This window comes from Centropristis striata, chromosome 20 (assembly GCF_030273125.1).
Source record: "Centropristis striata isolate RG_2023a ecotype Rhode Island chromosome 20, C.striata_1.0, whole genome shotgun sequence".
Classification (NCBI taxonomy): domain Eukaryota; kingdom Metazoa; phylum Chordata; class Actinopteri; order Perciformes; family Serranidae; genus Centropristis; species Centropristis striata.
Genome location: NC_081536.1, coordinates 21,864,249 through 21,889,494, shown reverse-complemented (window position 1 = coordinate 21,889,494; position 25,246 = coordinate 21,864,249). Strand labels below are relative to the sequence as shown.

Sequence of the window (25,246 nt, the reverse complement as noted above, 5' to 3'; positions counted from 1 at the left end):
CGCCGCACTGATTTTACACGTCTGATTGACTATTAAGTGTGTTTGTTCTTGTTAGACATACTAGATATTTCTGCAGTCATATGTGTGGTGCCTATTGTTGGTCACCATGACGTGGAAAAATAACCGGATCAATTTCAGGGTTTCTGTCAGGGTGGCCGCTTCCTATCATTCAAATAAATGGACATTGTTGTTAAAAAAATATTTCGTGTTGGAAGTGGAAACAGCCTGAACACACATACAGCCGCTCCCTCGTTTTGTTGTGGATTTGCCATTTTTATTTACAAGTTTTGGTATTGATGTTATGGATTTAGTAAAGTAAAATATATACATAAAAAATACAATTATAAAAATGTAATATGTTTTGCCTCACAGAAAACAGAAAACATAATAAAATGAGCTAATGAAGTAATTTTTGTGACAAAGTCACTGGTAATTCACACCCCATGTTGGCATTTTTTGACATTTTTTTCCCTAAATGTATACATAGCATTTTCATACAGTATATATATAGTTTCCAGTTAGTGCTATCCCTTCAACAATCTACTCTCTCCCCCCGCCCCCCTGCTCCTCCCTCCTCTCTTCCTCTTTTATGGCCTGCCTATGGTGTTCAGCACAGTCCATGTCTTGTCTCGGTCATGAACAGCACATTGTCCTCCACGAACAAGGCTCCGTGCAACTGTGATACCCCCCCTACTCTAATATAAATCAACACACTCCCCGAGTTCACATTTATCCAATTTATTCATTCTATATATTTAAACAGGTGGCTCAGCCAACTTTAACTGTTCTCAGCTGGCAGTGAAGGCAGTAGTATTAAGTAGTTAGTTGTATTTAAACACTCAGTTTGAAGTTAGTTTGGGTTGATTTTCATGTCTAATAATCTCAGAACAAGGTGAATAAATATCTTGTATCAGTACAAAATTTCTTGTTTGAACTACAAACAATTGCTTGGGTGTCACGTTTTCTTGCTGGTTGTTGTCTATTCAGAGGCTTTTTGGTCTGCACTCATCAATAATGCCCTCTTGACAATCAAACTGAACTGAGGGGTTTCAGACTAATAAGCATTTGCAAATGAGTCTGGCGATGCCAGGCTAAATGCCCCCTATAAATGATCACCTTTAATATCAAGGTGATGCAGCTTGATTAAAGTTAAGACAATATAAAATGAAAGTTTAATTATCTCTGTGTGAAAATTGATTTACATTAGAGAAATGTAACATTGTTCCACCTTCTCACTGGCAGATACTTTTATATTTAAGATCTAAAAGACTTAAAATTAGATTATATGACTTGCTGAAATAGGACTGTGTGATTTCAAGGGAATAACCGACCCTGTTTTATTAAGCTGGTACTCAAAATGATGAAACCTAGAAGCCTTTCCATGCCGACAGTTTTCAATCAGTGCAGTTAAAATGCGAAAACAATTACAGCAAAGTGGCAAACTTAACAGTCATGTTATTGTACCAACTGCAATAATGATAAAGGCAAACAGCAGCAATAAAGACGAGAGTTTTTACATTCTCTTGTCTGTATTCCATCAGGTTAACGTTACATATTCCCCGCTCACTGATTACATATGCAGCAGGGTGAAAGGGGGGCCGTCGACGCGAATATATTTGTGTAAGAGGCTCCCTAATTACCAGAGCTGGTTCTCCACTTCACTTAACTTTCTAATTGGCTTGCCTTTTTGGCTGCCATTAATTACAAGATTTCATATTCCATTAATGATCGGGGGGAGAGAGGCACGTTAACGCACACACACACTTACAGTATACATCCAGATACACACACACACACACAGGCACATACTGACACCTACGCACCAATGAGCATGAGCACACGTCTCATTTTCTACCTCTCATTATGCATTATCATTTCATGTGTCTGTGTGTGTGTGTGTGTGTGTGTAACCTGTGCCCTACAAGAACTCTTATTTCACTAAAAGGCAGATCAAACCCTTTTTCTCAACAAGTAGCTTCATTAAACAATTTGTGGTCAGCCTTTTCTCATACATGGCATCTTTCTCTCCTGCAGCATCCCTACCCGTCAGAAGAACAGAAGAAACAACTGGCGCAAGACACAGGCCTCACCATCCTACAAGTGAACAACTGGTAAGTCATTTCAGAGTTTACATGCAGTCGATTTCAGGGGTTTGTACCCCGAGGCTATCCGAGTTCTTAATGATCGGAATTAATGCCTGCACTCCACCCCTATTTTCATCCTACGCACACACAGAAACGCACACACCACTTACCGAATCATCCTCACCTAGATCAATCCGTCTAAAGAGATATGGCCTGGAGTGATTTTCCAAACCAACAGCCCAACTCAGCCCAAACATGAGCGTCCATGTTAATTAAGAGTCAAACTACCATCTAAAAACATCCAATAAAATCATCCAACATGCAAGTTGGATGATTTTATTGGATGTTTTTCCAGTCATACAAGAATGATTACTGAAAAAGTGGTAGCTCTGAGACTAATTACAGGTTTTACTTTGACTGACTTATTTTTGTGTGTGTGGCTTTTTGTAGCACCTTTCACAACGATTAACATTTGTTTTAATCAGTCGGAGAACGTCTCATTTAGAATTTATTCCCAGTTTGTGTACTGTATTGTCCTTGAAGCACACTAATTCAACAAATGATAATGACAGATTTGTACTCTAAATGACATTTAAAAAGACAGGAAAACTCTAAACTTAAATTAAGAAAAACATCAAGTTACTTTTTGTATTACATTAAAGCAGAAGCTGCTCATTATCCACATCCAAATCATTTTATTGGGTCTCCACTGACCATGTTTCATTTTACGCATTCATTTTTAGTACTTTTTCGTTTTTGATTTAGCATTTTAAGTTGTCCTTGTTAGCAAGGAGCCTAGCTTAGATGTGCACAGCCTGATTGCTGCCCTGCCTTTACAAATTAATGCTGTGTAAGTGCCAACTAGCCTGTTAATTGGGCACAAGCGTGACTGGCCGGTGCCATAAAATAAGGCTGCTAACTAGCCGTTTTAACCTTAGGTAGCGCTGTAAAAGGTAGAAAGGGGCCCTATGTCCTTGTGCGGCTAGTCTTATCAGAGAGATGGCTATCAGCACTTGCTTAGTGTTATTAGCCATGTCTAATTAAAGGGGCTGGAGTCTGGGTAACTGAGGCAGGGTCCAGGCGGAGGGTGTTTGATCTGAGCGGCCCTTAAAATAATCCTTGAAAGTATCAGTTAGTTGCAAGGTACGGGCTTGAAAGCGGAGACTGCAGAGAGGCAAAGAGCGGCAGAAGAATGAGGAGAGACAGAGAGAGAGTTAAAGAGCAAGATGGAGTGAAAAATAGATGAAGAGAAAGAGAGAAAGATAAGGAGAGAGGGAGAGAAAGAGATGAGACATGATAAATCCCCATTACCAGCAGTCTAATGATGTTAACATTATTCCCAGCCATTGTTCAATCTGAGACCTCAGAGACAGACAGACGTTAGATTAGGGTATGGTGTATCAGTCTATGGAGAATTCATTTTATACCGGGCCAGAAATAATGTGCACATGCACACACACTCTGGCAGAGAAAGGCCTCCTGACCAGAGGGAATCCTGTAGAGGTTATCAAATCACGTGACCCCTCTGAAATCCATGGGGGATCAATTCTTACAGCTGAGATAAAGCCAAGTTGTGTGTGTGTGTTTGTGTGTGTGTGTGTGTGTGTGTGTGTGTGTGTGTGTGTGTGTGTGTGTGTGTGTGTGCGTCAGACAGACAGACAGTCACATGAACAGTAGCTTGGTCACTTAAGGCTGACTGTGTGCTCTCATTCTGTTTGTTGTTTTTTATTGGTAGGGGGAAGCAACACACCCTGAAGGTGTGCGTGTGCGTGTGTGTGTGTGTGTGTGTGTGTGTATTTGTGCATGACCAACACACACTGTGTAAATCGTGGGAGGTTAATCTTGGTTTGTGGAAGATGTTCTGTGTGTGTATGTGTGTGTGTAAGAGAGGGGAACCGGGGGTGGTTAATCTAAGGGGTATTAGCTGTTAAACCCTGCATGCTGGGATCCCGCTGCCCCCTCACATTTTGTTGTATACAAGTGTGTGTGCGTGTGTGTGTGTGTGTGTGTGTAGGCTTGTCCAGAGGCATATTTCCATGCACGGTTGTTCGAGCGAGCGAGCAGTACATTGAAGCATGGAAGGCTGATTGAGTAGGAAAACAATAAAGTGTAAGGATGGGGTGACGGAGAGATAAAAGACAGAAAATATAGAGAGAAGGAGAAAATGAAGAGAAGAAGAAGAGATGGTGATAAAGGAAAGAAAAATAGGGATAGCAGAGAAGAAAAATGATAAATGGAGAGACAATCAGAGAGAGAGGTTACGTTAGGGGAACTGCCATTTCGCAGGCGTGTTGTTGCACTGGTTGGTTGGGAAGCCCCGTCATTGGGTGTCTCCATAGCAACCCCCAGTGATGTTACCTCCTGACCCACTGATTTGGTGAAGTCAATTTCCCTAGCTGTGATTCTGTTTGTCAGTGCTGTTGATGAACACAAGCTTGCACACATTAACAAACGCGTGTATGTATATATTCTCTCACAGTTACACACACACATTTTCTAATGCATTCACTTGAACCAAATCAGGTCTACAACTGTGACATGAAGCCAAAGAGGACTTCAGGAAGCATAAAACACTTAGTGGGAGCATGTTTCACGGTCATACGCCGGCCGTCGCCACTGGATTCATGTCCAATGGCCGCAGATGAACCACGGGTCATTCAGGTCACTTGTCCCAACAGGGGGAGACCTGACAATGCAAAGTCATGTACAACTGACAAATAAAACCCAGAGTGCAACCCTGTCACATGTTCACATGAACAGCACAATCACGCTCTCTTCTCTTCCTTTCTCTCTCTCACACACAAACACACGCACACAATCTCTTTATACACATGTGCAATGTGCTTTCCTTCACATATATATACCCACCTCTCTCTCTCTCTCTCTCTCTCTCTCTCTCTCTCTCTCTCTCTCTCTCTCTCTCTCTCAGCATAGATGTGTTAACACACATGTCGGTGTGTATTATTGATGAGTGAGCACGCGGTAGGGCTCAGCAGATTAAATAAAAATGCTAAAGGCCAGCAAGGGGCGCAGATCACTCATGAATTATTGGCAGAAAGACGCTGCACCAGGGAATCTCAATTTGAATGAAGAAAGTGTGTGTGTGTGTGTGTGTGTGTGTGTGTGTGTGTGTGTGTGTGGTAATGCATGTGCACATTTACACAGCAACATCATATACTAAGAACTTAACATCCTGTACACAGCAAATGCAAATACTTCACCATGCCCATACATAGTAGCCTATACAGTATATACACAGGAAAATGCAAAGTCACACACAGACTTTCTAGGCCTGTAACGTCTTTACACAGAGTGTGGGTGTAGCAGACACACACACATTCACATAAGTAATCCCATGACAAAAACTAATACACACTTTACTCAATTACTTTAGGTTCATACTTCGGTTTCTAGTGCATGTTTATATGCTTTAATGTTCAAAAGGGTCTATTTTACCTAAACCCAACCAAGTGGTTTTGTAGCCTAAAAAAGTCTTCTAAATCTTAAAAGTTTAAATTTTTAAATGTATTTATTTTTTGTCTCAAATTGGTAACAAACCCTTGTCTCCTGAGTGGAAGTATTGTGTTTAACCCATTCATTAACCACAACTTCCTCCATGCATGTACTTTGTCACTCTTTATACTACTTATACTAAACTTACTTTTGCAGCTTTCTATCAGAAAGCTATATCTCCAATGTGCTCAAGCGGCGGGAGAAGACGTGAGGCTGTTATATTCAAATGAGCCAGCATGTTGCATAGAAAGGGGAGCCAAATATGAACGGCTTGTAAATTCAATGTTTTCTGATCCTGGCAGCACACAAAAACCTGATTGGGTAGTCATGTTTCACAGTTTTGGGCTTGGTAGGCACTCCAGACACCCAAACACAAGCACTGAGAAAGTGAGTTTTTCATGATATGTCTCCTTTAATATATACACACAGGCATGCAGTTTCACCAGAGCTATCGTAATGGATTAATGTTCATCAAACATAGTGATATAAGAAAAAATGATTCTGTTAAATCCCAAGTAATGATTTAAATACAAAAAGGAAAGCCAGTATTTAACTTCTCCATTTTTATATTTTTGAATACGTTTTGAAGACATGAAGGATTATATCATTGCAATAGATTTAATTAACATCTCATTATGCTGTGCAGCCAAAAAACAAAACAAAAAGCAAGAAAATCCTGTTGTGAAGCGAACCAATACTGTCAGGTTCAGACACAGAGGCTAAGAATCCTCAGAAAGATTAGTTTATTCTAACAGTTTCCTTGGACAATGCAAGCCTTTACCTACTCACACATTGTAAACGAGTCTGAATGGGCAGCAGCTAAAAGCTCAAAGCGTAACATATAAAATGTCTCTCTCTCTCTCTACTTTCTCTCTCTCCGGCTACAGTCAGTATCTCTCTGCTAAGTTCTCCTAACGCTCCGGTGATGTAAAAATCGATGGGGAGGTCATCAGGTTTCCCTTGTTGGCTGCCCCTCCCCTTCCTGCCTGCAATTTAATAATGCCCCTTTAAAGGCAGTGTTTAAGCCTCACCGAGCGATTGTTTTGTCAATAAGACCTCCTTTTACGAACGTCTTAAAAGCATGGACCGGGAGAGAGCGAGGGAGGGAGAGAGAGAGGTAGTATTTAAGAGGGAAGAGTGGACGGACGTTGGGGCTACTTAGAAAGAAGCGGCGTGGCACGTACATATATGCCGCTTATCGGGTTTCTGAAAGGACGAGGAGAGGAAGAAGTGAGGGAAGGCTAAGGCGAGCAAGTGAGTGGGGGAGGAAAGAGATGTGGAGCAAGGTAAAGAAAAACAGAACATGCAAACATGGAATGAAAGAATGTTTTTTTTTAATTCGTACATGCAATGTTGATTCTAATAAAGCATACTGTTTCGAATTTAAAAGATCATTCTGCTTTATTACATCTGGGGTCTTATTTCTCAAGTTTGGCCAGAGTTTTTTGGCAGTTGAAATAACATTGTACTGTTCTGAGAATGCCAAAGTGCCAGGTTAGCCAAATGTTTTGAAAAGACTATAAAGGTGTGCAGTGAAATCATTCCACAAACAGTCTGCTGTAAATATTCCTTAAAGTTTACAGAGCAGAACCCTCTTTGTCAGCTCTGACCTACTGTACCTGCTGTAGATGCATGTGCACAGTTTCCCAATGCAGCGAGGAATTGTTACCAATGTTCTTTGCACTCACTACCACCAGTTAAATAGTGGTGGAAAGTAAATAAGTACATTTACTCAAGTACAATTCTGACCTCCTTATACTTTCCTTGAGTGTTTCCATTTTATGCTACTTCATACTTCTACTCCACTCCATTCGAGAAGTAAATATTGTACTTTTTACTTCGATACATTTATTAATTAGCTTTAGTTACTTTTTATAATATTAATACAAAATATTGTTTTAGATTCTAATTATTACATATCAAACAACCGTGCGTACAGTAATTAAAATTAACTCCAACTTTACCAGCTGCCACATTGTGGTGATGAACAATGTATTAATAACTATACTTATATAATGTATTTTATTCAGAAATGAGTTATTTTGATACTTTATGTACATTTTGAAACTAATATTTTTTTTTTACTTTTACTCAAGTTCTATTGCTTATTTTACTAAAGTAAAAATATTTTGAGTACATCTTCCACTACTGGTTAATTTGAAGCTTTAAGAAAATCTGGCTTGTATACAACCTTCTAACTGTAAAAGTGTAAGATGTTGCCATTACATATCACCAGGTCTCAGATATTATTTTGGTTACTTTTAGATATCGCAACTTAATAGAAAATACGGCCAAAACTACAGAAAATAAGACCCAAGTTGTAATACACCAGTATGATCCTTTAAACAATGAGAGCGCGTCAAACAGGTAGAGTGAGATGATTTACATGGTTCAGTATGTTGTCAGGCTGGAGAGAGAGAGATGCTGGAACTTGTTCACAGAAATACTTGTGAGGTGTGTGTGTTCATGTGTGTGTGCGTGTGTGTGTGTGTTTTGGAATTAGCAGGCCCAGTTTCAGTCCATGCCCTAAAGCCTGTTTCATACACTGCAGCTCTGTCAGGTTGCTTCAGCCTGAAACTCCCTGACATTATGGCAAATACCACATACACACACACATGAACACACACGTTTCACTAGATATGACCTCACCCTCAGATTTCAACACAGACTTAAATGTGAAAATCATTTCAAAAACAATATTTTCGTCTGAAGTCTGTTGCCACCAATAGTTTTTTAGTGGAATCTGTGTAGACAAGACCCTGTCTTTACTGTATTGTGTCAACAGGAATGTGTGTGTGCCTGTGTGTGTGCGCTTATACGTATATAGGTGTCCATGTGCAAAGACACACTGAACTGAACACCATCTCTCCTCCCCCTTCCTCCCCTTTTCTTCCTCTCACTCTCTCTGTTTCTCTTACATCACAGCACACTGCCCGAGGCCAAACCTGCATTTCTCTTCATTCGCCTCTCTCTCTGTCTTTTTTATTCCCTCCTCTTTTCTCCCCACTCCTCTTCTTTGCTTTTCAACCTTCTTTTGTAGTAGTGGAGGGGGGTCCGAAACATGAAAGGCGGCAGAACGTGAATGCCAGGGTCTGTGTTGAAACACACATGGCCGCTGTCGCGCTCGCCGCCATCAGTCAGTTGTTGTTCTCGCACTGATGTTTTCTTGTGTTGATCAAACGCTGTTGTGAAGGGAATCAGCGGGGACACGGAGTGAGTGTTTTGTGTCAAAATTAAATATCTAGGAAAAATAGGACACCTTCTCCTACAATTAACGGGCAGAAGACTGACATTGATTTCATGCAATTAAGATAATTGATAGTTCTATGTAAAGGATTTGTAGACAGAGCATAAAATGATGAGGCTGCTGGCACTAACACACAATCATGGACTGTGCATAAAGGTGGACGGCCTGACAGCTCCCCAAAATTGAAACCAAAACAACAGATCGCACCCTCGTGCCTAGCTGTAGTTTAGGTCGTAAAGCACAGCCTCTCCATGTTAGCAGATGGTGCATGAGCCAAACTAAAAACTCAAAGTACAACTCAAATACATTTTCCCCCAAAATGTTTGTCATTTTGGTTTTAAATTGCTGTTTAATGCAATAAAATGGGGGTGTAACATCATGATTGACAGCTCACATTGTGCTCTGATTGGGTCAGGCAGGTTTTTTGGGCGGGAATTCGATAGTTCAGCTCAGTACTGCTAAGACTTAAATGATGTCACCAGTACAAGAAGGCAGCAAACCTATACTGGATATTTTGGCTGTACTCTTGCTCAGTGGGAGGAAGTGTAGACAAGTCGTCCATTATTTATACAGTCTATGGTAGCAATTGTAAGCCATCATAAGATTAACCTAATTTAAAAAAGTTAGATATATTCACCATAATGAAAGGTCTTCTAAAATTGATAAAAGTATTTGCTTGTAACTTCATGTTTTAGAGATGTTTTGGAGGCTTTTTAAGAATTGATTTATCCTTGAAATCAGATGTATATAGATATACTGATGTAATTTGCTTTTTATAACAAGATCATTTTCATATGTAAGCATGTAAATCTGTTAAAAAAAGGACCACTTTCTGACATTATCCCGTGGGTTTTTTTTGCTTCTCAAAATGTTACCCTTTTATCCTCACTTCCACTCCTTTCGTGTTTGCTGACTGTGGATGTCAACTGGCTAAAACTGCCTTTGCTAGTTTCTGGGCAGTTAAAGGGATCCCCATAGCGATGGCTGCTGTGAGCCAGCGGGGGGAAGTGACACGCGCAGAGACAGGATATGACACGGGCAGTATGGGGGGATTTAGGTCAACCACTGTGTGTTTGCAGCAGTCCCCACCGCAAGCCCTGTCAGCAATACTGGCTCTGCGTGACACTGGTCATCTGTGTGTGTATGTGTGAGAGAGGGCTTTTTTTCCTCTTGGTGGCTAAGTGTGTATTTTTATTTGTGTGCATGTTGAAGGAAAACACACACTGTATGTATGTAATGCAAATACATAGTGCAGAGCTGCATAACAGACAGTTACTTGCACACAGACACAGACAGATATACATTTCCATCCAAGCCCAAAGGCTAAAGGACACAGACTCTGTCCAATGTTGTGTTTGTGGAGTGGGCAGCACAGGACAGCCATGTTTTTTCTGGGTAAAGCCAGGCTCCAAGCCATACCCTCTCTCTGGCATTGATGGATGACTGGCTGACTGCATCCAAGACAGTCTGAATGTGTGTGAAGGGAAGCAGGAACAGAGATAAAGGGAGCGACGGAGGTCACATGTGACAGCTACACACTCCCTTATGATGTCTTTTTCTTCTTCTCTGCCTTTAGTTCTTTGTTTTATCCTACTCTTTGTCTCTTTTATTCTGAACTTTTTTCCCTCCGTCTCTATTTCTCGCCCCTCTCTCTCTCTCTCTCTCTCTTTGTTTATGTTTTGCCTTTTGGCAAGTCCTATTTAGAAGTCAGTGAATGTTGCAAAGGCAGCCCAGTCAGAGCCAATGAGTTCATGTATGTTTTTCAAGTACCCAACATTTCCTCTCCATAACTCTGAGAGGCACCTGGTTGTCATGGACACACACATACACACCAAACACACACACACACACACACACACACACACCAAGCTCTTCTCCAGTTTGTGTGCGTGTGTGTGTGTGTGTCAGTGTGTGTCAGAGTGTGTGTGTGTGTGTGTGTGTGTGTGTGTCGTTACCCAGCCTGTCGCTCCACTCTGTAAAACCAGCTTTAGTGGTAGATTCATGGCTCTGTTAATGGACACTGGGCTCTTGGGTAGTGGAGCAACAGGGACTGTGTGTGTGTGTGTGTGCTTACATATGTGTATTTTATGTGTGTGCAGTAATGGGGATTAAGTGACCCCTTGGCTGCTCTCACTCTAAAGCTCCTTTTAAATTTCACACTGTTTTCTTATGTTCCCCTCCATATGTGGCACTGGATCCAGCTAATCCACCTCATGTTATTAGGAGCTGGATCAGCAGAGCAGCATGTACTGATCAGTGGGTGCGTCTGTGCACATAGCTTTGCATGCATTTGGTTCAGGAACTATTTGCCTGCCAATAAAGACTCATATGCATTGCTGACTCAAAACACAGGCCTCCTGTCTAATAACAGACTAGCAGTCACATGACTTGGTCAAATGACCCAACTTCAACCTTACTTGTCAAATATGTGTGTGTTTCATATTGTTCCTCTGCATGTGCGGACATGCATGTGTGTTTATGTCTGTCACAGTGCAGCTAACCCCAAGATAATAAGTAAGGCACCACACCTTCTCAACAGAGCTAATGCACACAGCTTCTTTGCTATGTAAGGAGAAGCAGAGAGGATCATGGGAAGGGTGCATGTTTGTGTGCAGGAGTGTTATGGATGTGCAACATGTAGCTGTTTGATCAGTTTGAGCAGCTTTGGGGGAAACAGTGAGAATGATGCTACTCATTGACAAGTAAGCACATGTAGAATGAGTGCCTTGAGTGCATTTGTAACTCTGCTTATGCATGTAGGTGTCTGTACGTGTTGAAAGCTGCACAGATAAAATGTAGGACAATAGTCTCTTTGCACAATATTAGGCATGAATTACTCATGGATAGTTGCATCCTTTTTGCACAATCTCAAAGCTTATAATTCCTCCCTGCGTTCAAGGGGTTCAGGTTCCTTTAACATTTGAAACCACTGCTCTAAATCGTTTTATCTACATCTCAGTCATTGCAAAGATATAGAAACATACATATAAAAAAAGGTTATTTTCCCTCGTGAAAAGGCTTACATGCATAGCCTAATATAGTTATCTGAGTACCAAGAAGTGTCACAACAATGCTTGTAAATGTAAATACACTCTTCAGTGTTTTGGAATACTGTCCAAGTTGTTTAAGCAGTATTGGCCCAAACACAATTGTTCAAATGCAGTGGAATAAAGTAAAAGCAAAACCGATGATGTTTGTGGATTGCGTCTAATGCAAATAGAGTTCTGCAAGCAGCTGCATCAGTTTATTTAAACTAATCTGAATCATCTAATCCAAGCATCTGACCTGAGAACGACACCGAAGAGGAGAGGGAGGGAGGGAGCTATGTGGAGAAAAGAGAAGGAGGTGATTTATGAGTTAACTCGTCAACTCAGGAGAACAAGGGGAGAAACTCATAACTGTAATTCCCTCACACACCCACATGCAGTACGCTCACGTTCATATATAGACACATACTGTGTGCAGGTACTTGCGCACAAACGCACTGCCGACCCCCTGCTGTGGATAAGAGAATGTGTGAGCACTAATAAAATTACTAATTACTTAAGAAGATGGAGATGTGCTGGGACATAGGACCTGATAGTAAAGTTCTGCAGGGAGACAAGGTGTGACATAAGAATGGGAATGGAGTGTAGAGTGGTTTTGTTCCCTCCAAAATGTATTAATGCTCATCTCGTGATTTATGACCAATATCTGTATTTGTTTGGGTAAACAGACTGATTCTGTGAACATTTTGCTTTTAAATTATGTAATGTGGAACCTATTTGCATAGAAATCACTTTAATAGAAACAGGATTGGTGAAAAAAGTTATTTCCAAAGAAACAATTCAGATAAAATAATAGAAGAGTGTTTTAGTTTGCAGGAACATGTGTGTATGTGTGTGTGTGTGTTAACTGGCGAGTAGGAAGGATATATGGGCTAGGCGTTAATTGTGGTTGAGCAGCAGACAATCGATGCTAGCCGCGCAGTGACAACCTGATGATAAGCTACATGATTCTACCCGCCAGAGCTTGCTTTCTTTTTAGTGCTTTTAAATCATATTGATTGGCAGCTAGAAAGAGTGTGTGGTTACACAGTTATTTTAAGCGGCTCTCAGATTTGAATATGCATGTAAACCTCTGTTGGCGTGCACTGAAATCCACCGCCATGTCCTGATGCGTGTGTGTGTGTGTGTGTGTGTAATGCTGGAATATCCAGCTAAATGTGAGGTGTGTGCAGGCCAGTGTATGTGTGCACGTTCTCTCAGATTACTAATGTAATATTGGTAGTGAGTGCAGAAGACGTGTACGTACAGTATATGTGTATGTGTACATGTGTGTGTTTTTGTGTGTCTCATATTACTAATATAATATTGGTGGTAGACTCAGGAGATGTGTGTGTGAGTATGTGTGGCGCAGAAATTGAGAACTCCACATGAATTTAAATCAACGAGCTCGCAGAGTAACCTTTTGTATATCCAATCTGCATCTTTCCACTGCTCGTTATTAAATTATCCCCTAATTGGTCACGCAACAAAGGCAGCTGATGAAAAAGACAATTTCTTGCTTTTAATTGGGCATTTCACGTGTGCTTCGTGTACACCTGTGTGCGGCTGCCTCGGCTCAGTGTGTCGGTGTATATGTGTGTGTGTCTCGGGTGTAATGAGAATAGGACATTAGCAAGGGCTTGGCAGACGCCGTCGCAATCAGTTCCACTCTTTCCAGAGAAGGAGGGAGAGGGGCGGGAGGATTAATCCAGACATTAGTAATCTAAAAAGGAGAAATAGATTGGAGGCAGAACAATAAAGAATACATTTCACCCAGTTTCCTTATGTGACTTTTAAGAGCCTTCAGTTGTGGCATAACACATGGCCGTTTGATCCACTGTACTAAGGGTGCATGTCAAGCATGTGTGCCCATGGTGGGACTCAAACTCGTGCTTGGATTCCCCTGAACTTTACAAGGCCAAATTTTATTTCAAAGAATTTTCCTTCCTCCTGCTTGTCTTTTGGTGTTTTTCGCCCAACTTTAGGCGTACCACCAGTGGTGTGTCACGCCAAAATAGCCCAGCTATTGTTGCACTGAGCGGAGCTGAATAGTGCAGCTCATTGTGTTGTGATGGGAGGCAGGGGAATGAACAGGCCATAAACACTGGCCCTATAGCACCCAGGGGTCGTGCAAAGGTGAAGCCTCACTCCCCCTAATAGAGCAGCTCCGCTTTTCTCTCCTCTCCCTTTCTCTCTTTCCTCCCTGTCTTTCCATCAGTTTTTATCTCTCTCTAAGTCTTTTCCCTGTCTTATTTCCTCTCTCTTGATACCCCCCTTCCCTCTCCTTCACCCCTACCTCTCCCTCTCTCACAGTCTTTCTCTCTGTCAGCTTATTAACGGTCACAGCAAGAGTGTCTGGTTTGCAGACCAGAGCCCCTTGCCTTTTTTTCCCACTCTCTCACTCCTCCTTCCCTCCCATTCTCCCGCTCTCCATCGCTCCGTTCCCCTGGCTGCTATTATGAGAGGCATTTTATCCTTTGTTCCAGCCCCCATGGTGCATCTGGCCTCAGATATGGGGACGACAGGGACAGGAAACCGGCGAGAGTTTTTGCGAGGAGGAGGGGGCTTGGTGGGTCAGAGTGTGAGTTCGTTGCTGGGAGGTGGACCGCCAGTTTCCACCATACAGGGAAGGAATGATAAGGAGGGAGCGAGCAGGAGAAGGAAACAGATACAGAGGGGGACAGAGAGGGAGGTATGAGAGGCACTGTAGTTGTTCTTTTCGGAGCAGCACTTGTAGGTCTAGTAGCAGTGATAGAAGGATTGTTACTTCAATGATACATGGTCTATTTAATCCTCAGAGTAAATAAGCACCGGTGCCATATTTCTAGGAGGTCACATCAAGTTACAACTCTATTAAATTCCTCCCTGAGCCCTATTGTACCAGGAACAAATGCCGGCCTTCCTACGAGGTGCACACCTATTGCCAGAAAACCTCCTTTGTTGCATCAGTGTATTTTTGAGGTTGAAGGAACCACGTTTTGCAGGCGAGAAATAAAGAGGAAGGAGGAAAGAAAAGCGTGAGGGAGGAAGTACTGAGGTGAGGAGACATCAGCGAAGGACAAGAGGAAGGAGGTGAAGAGAAGGAGAGGTCAACAGTTAGCCAATGCTGGCCTCGAGATGACCTCGTCCTTCTATAAAGGGAATGCAGAGGAGAAGAGAGGAGAGGAGAGTTAAAGGAATGCTCAGGCCTCCTCAACCCTCCTTGCCCTCTATCCCTCGCTCCTCCTCCCATATCTCCCCCAGCAAAACAGGGTAGCGAGGGAGGAAGGGAGGGAGGGGGTGTTGGTGATAAAACTCCAGACGTTCCCTCATTTGATGGTGCTCTGCCATGTCAGTGCATTCTTGCATTCCTCCCTAACTCTTTCTATCTCTCTTCCTCCAAATTCCAATTCAACATATTGTAACGAATAGGTCAAGCTCAAAAGCTGATAAAATCCCTGTGGCTTTTCTTCTCACTTTTACTCCGATCATTTCACCTCACAGACAGCACTGCTGTCAAAAATTAACAATTTTTCCAAAGCGGCATACAAGATTTAAGAGAGCAATTATATAAAAACAATGCAGGGGAACAATTAGGTTGCAAATCTCCCTTTCTTTTGCTATCTGTCTCTGCCACTCTCTGTCTCGTCATTACCCTGCAGCTCTGTCTGGAGAAGGTGATACGGGATAGATAACGGGCTGGAAAAAAACAGGAGGAGCACCATAAAGCAGTTAGAGAAGGAATATTAAAGAGATATAAAGCCATTCACTTATTAGGGGTCAAACAGATGCACCAGCTAGTGTCCTTTTGTTTCTGCTCCTCCTCCTCTCCTTTCTTTAGACCTTTTAAATGCTCTTTTTTTCCAGCTTCAGAAGTCCTGCAAGACTATTGTTTCCTTAAAGTTTGGCTAATGCTCCCCCTTTCAGAGATGAAATAGAAGTGTCCGGTGGGGCAACAGCAGGAACACATAAATCAAGTCAGAAGCCCCAAGAGCCCTCTCTCCTTGGGGTCATTACAGGTCAAAGGGTCATTTCACAAGGGGTTAGGCTGAGCAAGGCCAGAGCGCTGACTGTGTGAGTGTGTGCGAGGGCGTGAATGTCTGAATGGATGTAGAAGAGAGGGAGAGATTAAGAGAGAGGGAGAGTGTGTTTGTGTGTGGAGTTGAAAATGAGAGATTTAAATATGAGTAACGGTGTGTGTGCACAATAAATGTTCTGACCGTGTGCTTTTATTGGAGGTCATGGGGTAAAGGGGTTTGTCTATACCGAATCCTGCTCCTGTGAAAACACACACACACACACACGCACAGTAACTAAAAAAAGCTCCTGCTGTCAGAGAGAAACACATGGTCACCTGTCTTAACAGGGTATCACCCAAAACAATGCCTCTCACCAGTGGCAACATGACATGTTTCTGTCAGCAACACTTCCTACACTGCCACACTCTGAGCCAAGTGTGTTAAACAGTCAGCAATCTCAGCTCGTTGTGAGGTGGAACATCCCCAACAAAGCAAGATGGGTCGACATGTTTCAAACAGGCAGAGAGAAAATCCCGCTTAAGCCTCGCCCCACAAAGACCCCAGTGTTCAGGCCGATGTGACTGTGTATAAGCTGAGGCTGTGCAAGTTTATACAAGTCTTGGACTTCTGCGTTTTGAAAGACAACTGCTTCAGTTAGTAACGCTGTTAAGATGTGACTTTTGCTGCGACTCTATTGAGGCTTTACCGGGGCTCAGGGTTGCTTAGGGGAGAATAATTTCTCTATATCACTGTTGTGGTTAGCTAAGAGAAAGAGGCTGGTTTGGCAATGTTTTTGTTTTTGTGCTGTGTGCCAAGATTTTCAAGGTCTTAGTCAGCAATTTTGCCTGATCTTGTTTTGAGAAATACACTGACTGTGTTTCTGTTTCTTTGTCCCTTCTCTTCCCTCCTCTCTCCTTCTATCCATCCCTGCTCTTTATCTTCTTCAGGTTCATCAATGCCAGGAGGAGAATAGTCCAGCCCATGATTGACCAGTCAAACCGTGCAGGCAAGTCTCCTATAGTTACTGTATTCAAGTCCCGTAGGCGAAAGCCATCCACACTCCATGCACCCGGAGGCCCCTCAGCTGGTAAATACAGGACTGATACCCCCATCCTGGAATGTCCAAAACCTCCAGGGGCTTTCCCCTTCACTGCCGTGACTGACCACTAAAATTAAGAACCAAAACATTACAACATTAACAGCAACCATTAATCAACTTTGACGTGCCATTTGGGGTGAGAAAGTATTTATTAATTGTAAAATATCATAATTTGGCTTTAAATGAGTTAACGACGCGTGGATTTATTTTTCTTGCCCATAAACAAAACTAGCTGTGTTCTCAGTAAAGTTTGCTCTTAACCCCTTCCTCCCGCCCTTGCCAACCAGGCAAAGGAAAAAAAACACTCAACCCTTCCTCCTCGGTTCAAACCAAAACATGAAGAGAACTACACCCGTTTCTTTTTTTGGGTGACCGTTGTTTGGCTTTTTGGCTCCAGACCTGTTTTCACCCACCCCCCTCTCACTCCTTTAAACCCCTCAAACCCCCCCCTCAACCCTATTTGCGGCTGTTTTAGGGAGCGAGGGGAGTGAGCGGTCCCCCTGGTGCATGGCTTGGTTTGGACTGCCGTAAACTTTATTACCTGTAATAGGGGTCAGAGGTCAGGGTGGCATTAGGGGCGCAGTAAAGTTCAAAGGCATTCAGTGGGGCCGAGTTCTTGCTTTTGCTTGACTGACCCCCAAACAGCCTGAATCGAAGGTAAGTGGATTTCTATGAGAGCAGAACAATGGAGGCGAGCAAAAAATAGGAACCCTATCAGGTTTCACTGAGCTGCTGCTCAGTTATAGGCAGTATTTATTAGATAAAGCATTTTAGGTAGGAGCAGATTCTGAGGCCACTCAGTAAGAATGACTTATTGTTGACACAAATGAAAACTGATCAGAGCTTCAGCCTGGGACTCATTTTCTTCTTTTGATGTGTATAATCATACATCGATAAGAGTCACAATTAAATATAACTGCAAAAGTGCCATTTCCCCCCCTAAATAACTAGTCATGATAAGTGTTATATAGATAGAAAGAGACTTTGGTTTCAGACATTAGCAACATTGTTTTATAAAAATAAAAAAAACATGGGAATCCTGGGTTGGAATATTTCCTTCAGTGTAAACATTCAGGCTGTATTCATTCACTGTTTGTACTTACACTTACAAAAAGTAACTATAAGTGCACCAGAATTTGTATACTTTGACCGAGCAGACTGCTGTTTGTGTCCTGTGTGAAATCAAAAGTCAACATTGTAATTGTAAGTCTGGTATGCAACTTCCATGCAGTGCTGAACTGTCACTTTCTACATTACCTACTTATCTGCATTACATAGTTATGTACTGATGTTATTTTAACCCAAACCATAATATTTTCCCCCTAAACTTAACCAAAAGTTCAGTTACATAATGTTAACCACATTTAAGACAGCAATTATGCTCTGTCCTCAGACAGTTGTTGTATGAGGATATATTGTAACTTTAAATAGTTTTGATGAGCTGAAACAAGTAATATACATGTATGACGCTGTCAGACAGTGTCTACACAAGGACTCCAGTCTTGCAATCATGTTTTATTGGTTTTCAATCAGTCATTCTGTAAACAGTTGTCATTTCTTCCAGATGGCCAAAATCTCACCTTAGTGAACCGTAGTGTGTGTTGAACTCTCTCAGTCCAATCCCTATTAGAGCATTTAGACGCATTAAAGTCTACCAGGGGCTTACAGTGGAGAGCCGGCTGGACAGACACGGAGCAGAATGACGTTGAAACACAACGGCGGCTCCCTGTGCGTGCACCGGCCAACAGATGATCCCGCTTCGGCCACTGAGCCTTAATTAAAAGCACTAATTGACCACTCCGTCCCCTCCCTACAATCCCTCTAACCCTCCCTTCCTCTGTCTCCTCCTCCATCCATAGTAAGTCAAGGAGCTCCCTACAATCCAGATGGCCAGCCGATGGGGGGCTTCGTCATGGACGGCCAGCAGCACATGGGAATCAGACCACCTGGTAATGCTTTCTCTCTGCGTGTCTGTCCCTTTCTTTCCTCTCTCGCTCGTCCTATCTTCCTCCTTTCTTTCCTCACTGTCATCTCATTTTCATGCCTTTGCCCTCCTTTTCCTTGCCCTTTTTTCTCTATAGGTGTCATCCAGTATCTGCCATGTTGGTGGTTTATTCTACCAGCACACTCCTCAACTCATGTTTTTTCTCACACACAAGCTCTTAGAGGAAACTATATGGTCGCTGTGTGCTGGTTTTAGTGTAAGCTGTGCAGTATGTGCACCCTCAAACACAGCGATAAAGATACACACTGCACAGACACACATACTGTATACACTGCTACCTCCCCCTCCTTCGACACACAAACCAGAACAGGTGTGGTCAATCACATTACACAACCATCTCCTTCCTCACTCCCACTCCCTTGCTCTCAGTCCCTCTCTCTCACGCCATCAGGTCTAATCCCAGAGTTTGTCCTTAAGCTCCTCTCCTCCTCCTCTATCCCCTGTTTTCTGGGATTCTCTCAAGTCTCTAACCCTATCTCACCCTCCACTCAAAGTCAGCAGGTTTGGATAAACTGTCAGGCTACTTAACCCCCCCACCCCCCTTCACCACACCTCGCCCTGCCAGATTTAAGCCAGTGTGCTTCTCTGCTATGTTGTCTGTCAAGTTAGTTTCACAGAAAAACCATCTCTGGTATTTACCTCAGTGTTTTCCCTTTTCGTCTGCAAACATTTTCCTGGTCATGCTCGGTTGCAAAAACTTAATGAAAGCATAAACATTAGCTGTCTCTTTAAATAAACTGTAACCTAGATAACTTTATTTAGATTACATAGACAGATTATGCCTTTTACTTTGGTTTTGCATTAAATTTCTCTCCCTCTGTGTTTCTCAGGAGCAATGGGTGGTATGGGCATGAACATGGGCATGGAAGGTCAGTGGCACTACATGTAGCCCCGCCCCAGTCCGACCAATCGCAACACAAAGGGGGATGTAAGTACACACTGACTCACACCGACTTACCCTTACTGATTTATTTGACTTTCCAGATCAGCTGAGACGTGTCGACAACATTTTGAATGGGGGTCTCATACTCAGATATACAGTACAACATTCACTTACTGCAGATCAGGAGATGTGAAACTGCTTTTAGGCTGCAATTCAGAGAAATGGGATCTCTGACAATTTGTTCCAGTTTACTACAAAATAATTACATTTCAGTTATGGGAGTTTAAATTGCTAAGTCCTTGTTTTGCAAATGGTTATTCTACAAAGTTACCCATTTGGGAATACTTCATTTGTATGTTTTTTGTTACGAACACGCTCTTTTTCCTCCCAGGCTGATTTTTCTCTGTTACTCTCTCTCTCCAACTGTCCCAACCCTCGGTCTGGTGATAAGAGCCTTTGATCATGACCTTGTAACTTCTTTGTGTATGTAATGTGTGTGTGTGTGTGTGTTTAGCTGCTTCGCTCTCTCACATATCCAACAGCTACAGGACCAAACAACCTTCATATCAGGGAGGAGAGGAAAGAGGAGAAGGCATTCAGGATTATAAACAAAAAAATAAAGAGAGAGGAGGCATAAAAACACAGTTTGAACATGTGTATATGTACTTATATACAATACATAAATAGCAATTAATGATACAAATATGTTTGGATTATTGGAAAATTGCAAAATTTTAAAAACGATTGAAAATAATTTGGTATAAATATTAATATGAAGAGAATGGGGCAAAGAGGAGAGAGAGGAGTAGAGGGGTGATGAGAGGGAAAGAAGGCGGAGATGGGTCGGGACGGGGGGGGCGGGTGGTGAGATGGGGTGGGGGACTGGGTGGGGGGGCAGGTAGGACGTTGCCATGGCAACAGACTGATTGGCAAAAATGTAAGCAGTCGTCACTGGTGCAAGGAGAGGGAGACAAGTGAGCGCCCCTTAAGTGTCATAAATCTGCCGGGTTGCTGTTGATGCATGAGCCACATTAATACACACACTAACCAGCTAGAGGAACCCCCACTCCCTCCCCTCCTCTCTCTCTCTCTCTCTCTCTCTCTCTTTTTTTAATGCTCACTCTGTCTCACTCCCTCTTTATGTTTTTTCTCACTGTCAATTTTCTTCCTCTATCTCTTTCACACAAACACCTTTTTTCTTTTTCTCTTTAATTCTCTGCCTCTCTCTCTCTCTTTCTCTCACCTCCTCTCCCCCTCTCTCCCTCCCGCTCTCTCGCCCCAGGGCCAAATAGACTCCCACATAATTCTGGATGTATACAGGCTTGCTGTTGTCACAGTGCACAGTGTGTATAAAGTGGCTAGGGGTCCAATTGTTGTGAAACATCATTGTTCAATATGTGTGTTTGTGTTTGTATACCGTATGTGTGTATGTGTACCTGTGTGTGTATACATACACAAACATTCATATGTGAAATACATGCATTTGCCCAAACGTGCATGTCTGCATGACTGTGTATGTATGTGCATGTGTGTGTATGGTAATAGGATTACTCCTGGCACAGGGAGGGGACACAAACTAGTGCAAAATGGAGGAGGTAGCCAGCAGGGTATGGAGCTTAGCTGGGCCTAATTGACTAGATCCAAATTAAATATGCCATCACCAGAGGTGTGACCAATGGATTTGACTTATTCAGTTTACAAAAATAGAGACCATTAACCCTCCACAGAACGCGTGTGCGTGTATGTGCGTGCCACGATGGAAATATGGCACCCTTGTTTCTGTCAGAAATGTCTACGACCAAAGCAAAGACAGAAAATCTCACATCGAATGGCATCTTTCAGGTTTGAAATGCAGGGAGACATGGTAATAGAAGGGCTGTGCTTTCAGAATGAGACGTGTGTGTGAGTGTGTAAACATGAGGGCTGGTTCGCCGTGTCCAAGCTGCCTCTTTCCAGCAGCTGCTAGCCTTCCCAGCAGACCTTGCTTTAAACAGCCTCAATTTGCCTGCTGAATCTCGTAATTGGGCCACCAGAGGAATCCTCTGCGAGACGGGCAAAGCATAGAGAGGACGAGTAGACAGCGGAAGAAAAAAGACAGAGAGAGAGTGGGGTAGACATAAGGAGGGAGGGGCGGATGAAGAGATGGCGAGCGAGAGAAGCATAAACGACAAGAGGGAGGGGTAGAGGGAGTTAAAGGAGGGAGGAAGGAAGGAAAGAGGAGGAGGGAGGCAAGAAGACAGAAGCTGGGGGAGAGATGGTGACAGAAATATGTCTACTCTTCCTCACGACTAGTCATTTCTTTATAGCTTCATTAGCTAGCCATGGCTAGCTACTAGCTTGCCTCCATCAAATACTGCTACTTTCCTTTCTAGGTCAATTAAATGTAAGTGATGTGTTATATTCTTTCATGACCAATTAAATTAATAGGTTATTACGGGAGGGGGAGAAATGGTTATCTTATTTGATTACGAGAGCACAGGTTCATTATATTTTATAAGCAATTTTCATTAGCAGAGTTGAGGTTTTGTTACCGCGGGGCTAAATTGAGCGGTTATTGTGCTTGGGAGTGCTGAGCCTTGATACAGAAGGTGTGTCTAGCAGTCACACTGAAACATTAGTTAAAACTAAAGCCAATTAGTCCTACTTAGTGAAGAGCGTTATGCTTTCCACCCAATGATGATTACAGAGCTTATATCCCCTTGCGAAACAATACACCTGTCAGCAGAGATGAAGCCCAGCAAGTGAAGCAGAAGCAAGCTGAGCCTTTGATAGCGACGAGAATGACTCTCTGATGACCCTTACCCCCTTTCCCTTCTTCCTCTCCCCTGCTTTCCCTCTTCCACGAAATTAGCCAGGGGTGGCCCCTGAAAACTGTAATTTTCAGTTTCAGGACAATAGTTATCACAGGATGGAAGAATTAATTATGGCAGAGCGTACGGAATTTTTTCTGGCCCTCCCCACTCTCGGCTTTTCCCAAAATGTCGGGCAGAACGCTTGAGTGAACGCTGCCTGTAACCCCTTTGCTGCCAGTCTCGGCTGGAGACCCTTTGTCCCTGGATTCATTGCTCCAATCATTAAGCACAAATTTGTTAACCTTCTGCTGAGGGGTCAAGATCCCTCCCTTAACCCCCCACTATCGCGCACCCTCCCACCATCACCCCCACCCTCAACTTCTCTTTCTGGTGGATGAACTTTTACTATTAACGAACATTGGGAGAAAAAAGGTCCCGATGGGGATTTTGTGCCCCCTCGTATTGTCCATGTGAATGTGTGTCCCTGTTGATTTGGCCCCTCTGGAATCCCCCTTGGAGTCTAAGAGAGGAGGCCTACAGCTCAATGTATTGATTGGCTTATTAAGTGAAAAACCTTATTAGTGATGTGTGCTCTTTCAAGCACGCATAGTGTTTATTAGGACCTCGACATGGACTCACATCAGTCATCAGGGCGCTCTCCTTAGCCAGGAAAAATACATATGTAAGCAAGAAATAACTTCAAGGAGCAATCTAACAGATTCTTGATTGTTTTAGGATATTTTTGTTCATTATTGTGGTGTTTTGTCTCTTGCTATATAAAGTGTTACTTTTGCTCATGTTTATTTTTGATAAACTTTGTTTCTGCAACACTTTTACTGCAGAAATATACAATATAACATGCTACAGCTTGCAAATGAGATTAAGAAATGTAATAGATTATTGCTTTAAGTATTAAGATCGTCTGCACTGCATTTAAGCTAGCATCGCTAATAGCTCAGCGTGTCGTACTGCCTCAGGTTACATCCCACAATAGAAAGGTCACAGGTTTGATGCCATTAGGTCCAAAGAGATATGCAACCCCTGCCACCTCACTCAGTGAAAGGAAGCTAATAGACCAATTTACTGTTTACCAACAATGATGACATATTTTGTGGGCGGAGTCTAAGTGGTGGCAGAAAGTGACAGTTAGCTGCTGCGAGTGGTACAGTTGTCAAATAATATCAATCGTTCAGATGTTTTTCCTCATTATTTTCATGGTTTATTATCAAATGATAATTTTTCAGGAGTAAACTAACCCAAAACAACGCTGAGATTTCCTGACCCGTATTCACTGTCGGAATGGTAAATGACCCAAAATAGCATTAAATGGCCAAGAGTTGAACATCAAGATTTACTGCTGCTATGTATGTAAATGTTACTTTAAGTCAGGAGAAACTCAGAGGGAAACAACTACTATTAACGACTGATCTATGAAAACAATAAGGAAAGAGAGGGAAACCCAAGAGTTTCAGGGGTAACAATGTCTTGCTTTGCCGTTGGAGGTTACAACATTCTCTTCATTCTTATCGATAACTTTGTCAAAGACTCCCTTTGAAGCTAGACAGAGCCATTTATCGTTGTAAGCCATTAAACGGACGGACTGGATCACTGAAATAATCTGAAATTCTCGTATTTTCACCGTGCTTATTTCATATTAACACACAGCTCAACATTTAAAAGCACAGCGGCTGCAACCTGTGATGATCAGCTACATTAGAGCAGGAATCTAACGTCAACAATAGCTCCAGACAATCACATATGCATTTATATATCTGAGAATTTCGGATGATTTCAGCGGTCCAGTGCGTCTGTGTAATGGCTTGCAATCATAAACGACTCTGTCCAGCTTCATGGGCGTCTCTGACGAAAGTAATCGACAAGAATAGATGCCTGGGTTTTGTTTTTTTTACTTTTTCTGTTCTGGCATCCAATGGCACAGCAAGACATCGTTACCCCTGAAACTCGTCTGTTGTGTGAGCTTTTTGCCACCAGTCTGCACAAGAAACTGCCAGTGACGTCATTTTCCAATTGGTCTATAGAAGCTAGCGCAGCTCACTCAATATCTCTTACCCGTGTTGTACCTATTCTCCTCAGTAGCCCAGGTGAAAACTGATGGATGAGGGGAGTAACAACGAGGGCCCTTGCGTTCACTCTTCTGTTGTTCTCCCCGCTGCACCTCATTGTCCTTTTCCCTGCCTGCCTTTGTGTCATCTGTAGTGGCCCTCTTGTGTGTGTGTGTGGTGAACGCGTGGACGGGCCCCGGGCGCTCTCAGGTGACGGCCGGCCGCGAGCCTCACCTCTTCTCTTTGGTTTTGACAACAATAGCCGTGGTTCCTCAGCGGTGATTTTCCACCAGCAGAGATGGATGGCGGCTATTGTTGGCTGTAAAGAGAGGAATGTAGGGAGAGAAGAGGGTGAAGATGGATTTCTTTACTTCATTCTTCATTGTTTGGCATGCAGCAGGTTGCATCAGTGTAAGGGGTTTTGGTGGATGTGGAACATGGTTTTTAGATTTTATGATTTAAGCTTTAAAACAATGTTGAATTTGTCATCAAAATCTCAAAAATCGTAGTATAGTATGTTGTCAAATGCCGATGGT

The 25,246-nt window shown here is 42.7% G+C and overlaps 1 protein-coding gene and 1 long non-coding RNA gene across 2 annotated transcripts in view; one reads left to right on the top strand and one right to left on the bottom strand.

Moving 5' to 3' along the window:
• Positions 1 to 25,246, top strand: part of meis1b (Meis homeobox 1 b) — an 81,852-nt gene that overhangs the window by 53,638 nt on the left and 2,968 nt on the right. The window contains exons 9-12 of the mRNA XM_059358971.1: positions 2,035 to 2,111; positions 16,816 to 16,874; positions 18,827 to 18,916; positions 19,803 to 19,900. Coding sequence (XP_059214954.1) covers positions 2,035 to 2,111; positions 16,816 to 16,874; positions 18,827 to 18,916; positions 19,803 to 19,861 — 285 coding nt within the window. The 3' untranslated portion in view covers positions 19,862 to 19,900. The remainder of the gene's footprint in view (positions 1 to 2,034; positions 2,112 to 16,815; positions 16,875 to 18,826; positions 18,917 to 19,802; positions 19,901 to 25,246) is intronic.
• LOC131993187 (uncharacterized) overlaps positions 24,265 to 25,246 on the bottom strand; it is a 60,426-nt gene continuing 59,444 nt past the window's right edge. Inside the window, exon 5 of the long non-coding RNA XR_009396291.1 lies at positions 24,265 to 25,029. This is a non-coding gene — a long non-coding RNA (uncharacterized LOC131993187). The remainder of the gene's footprint in view (positions 25,030 to 25,246) is intronic.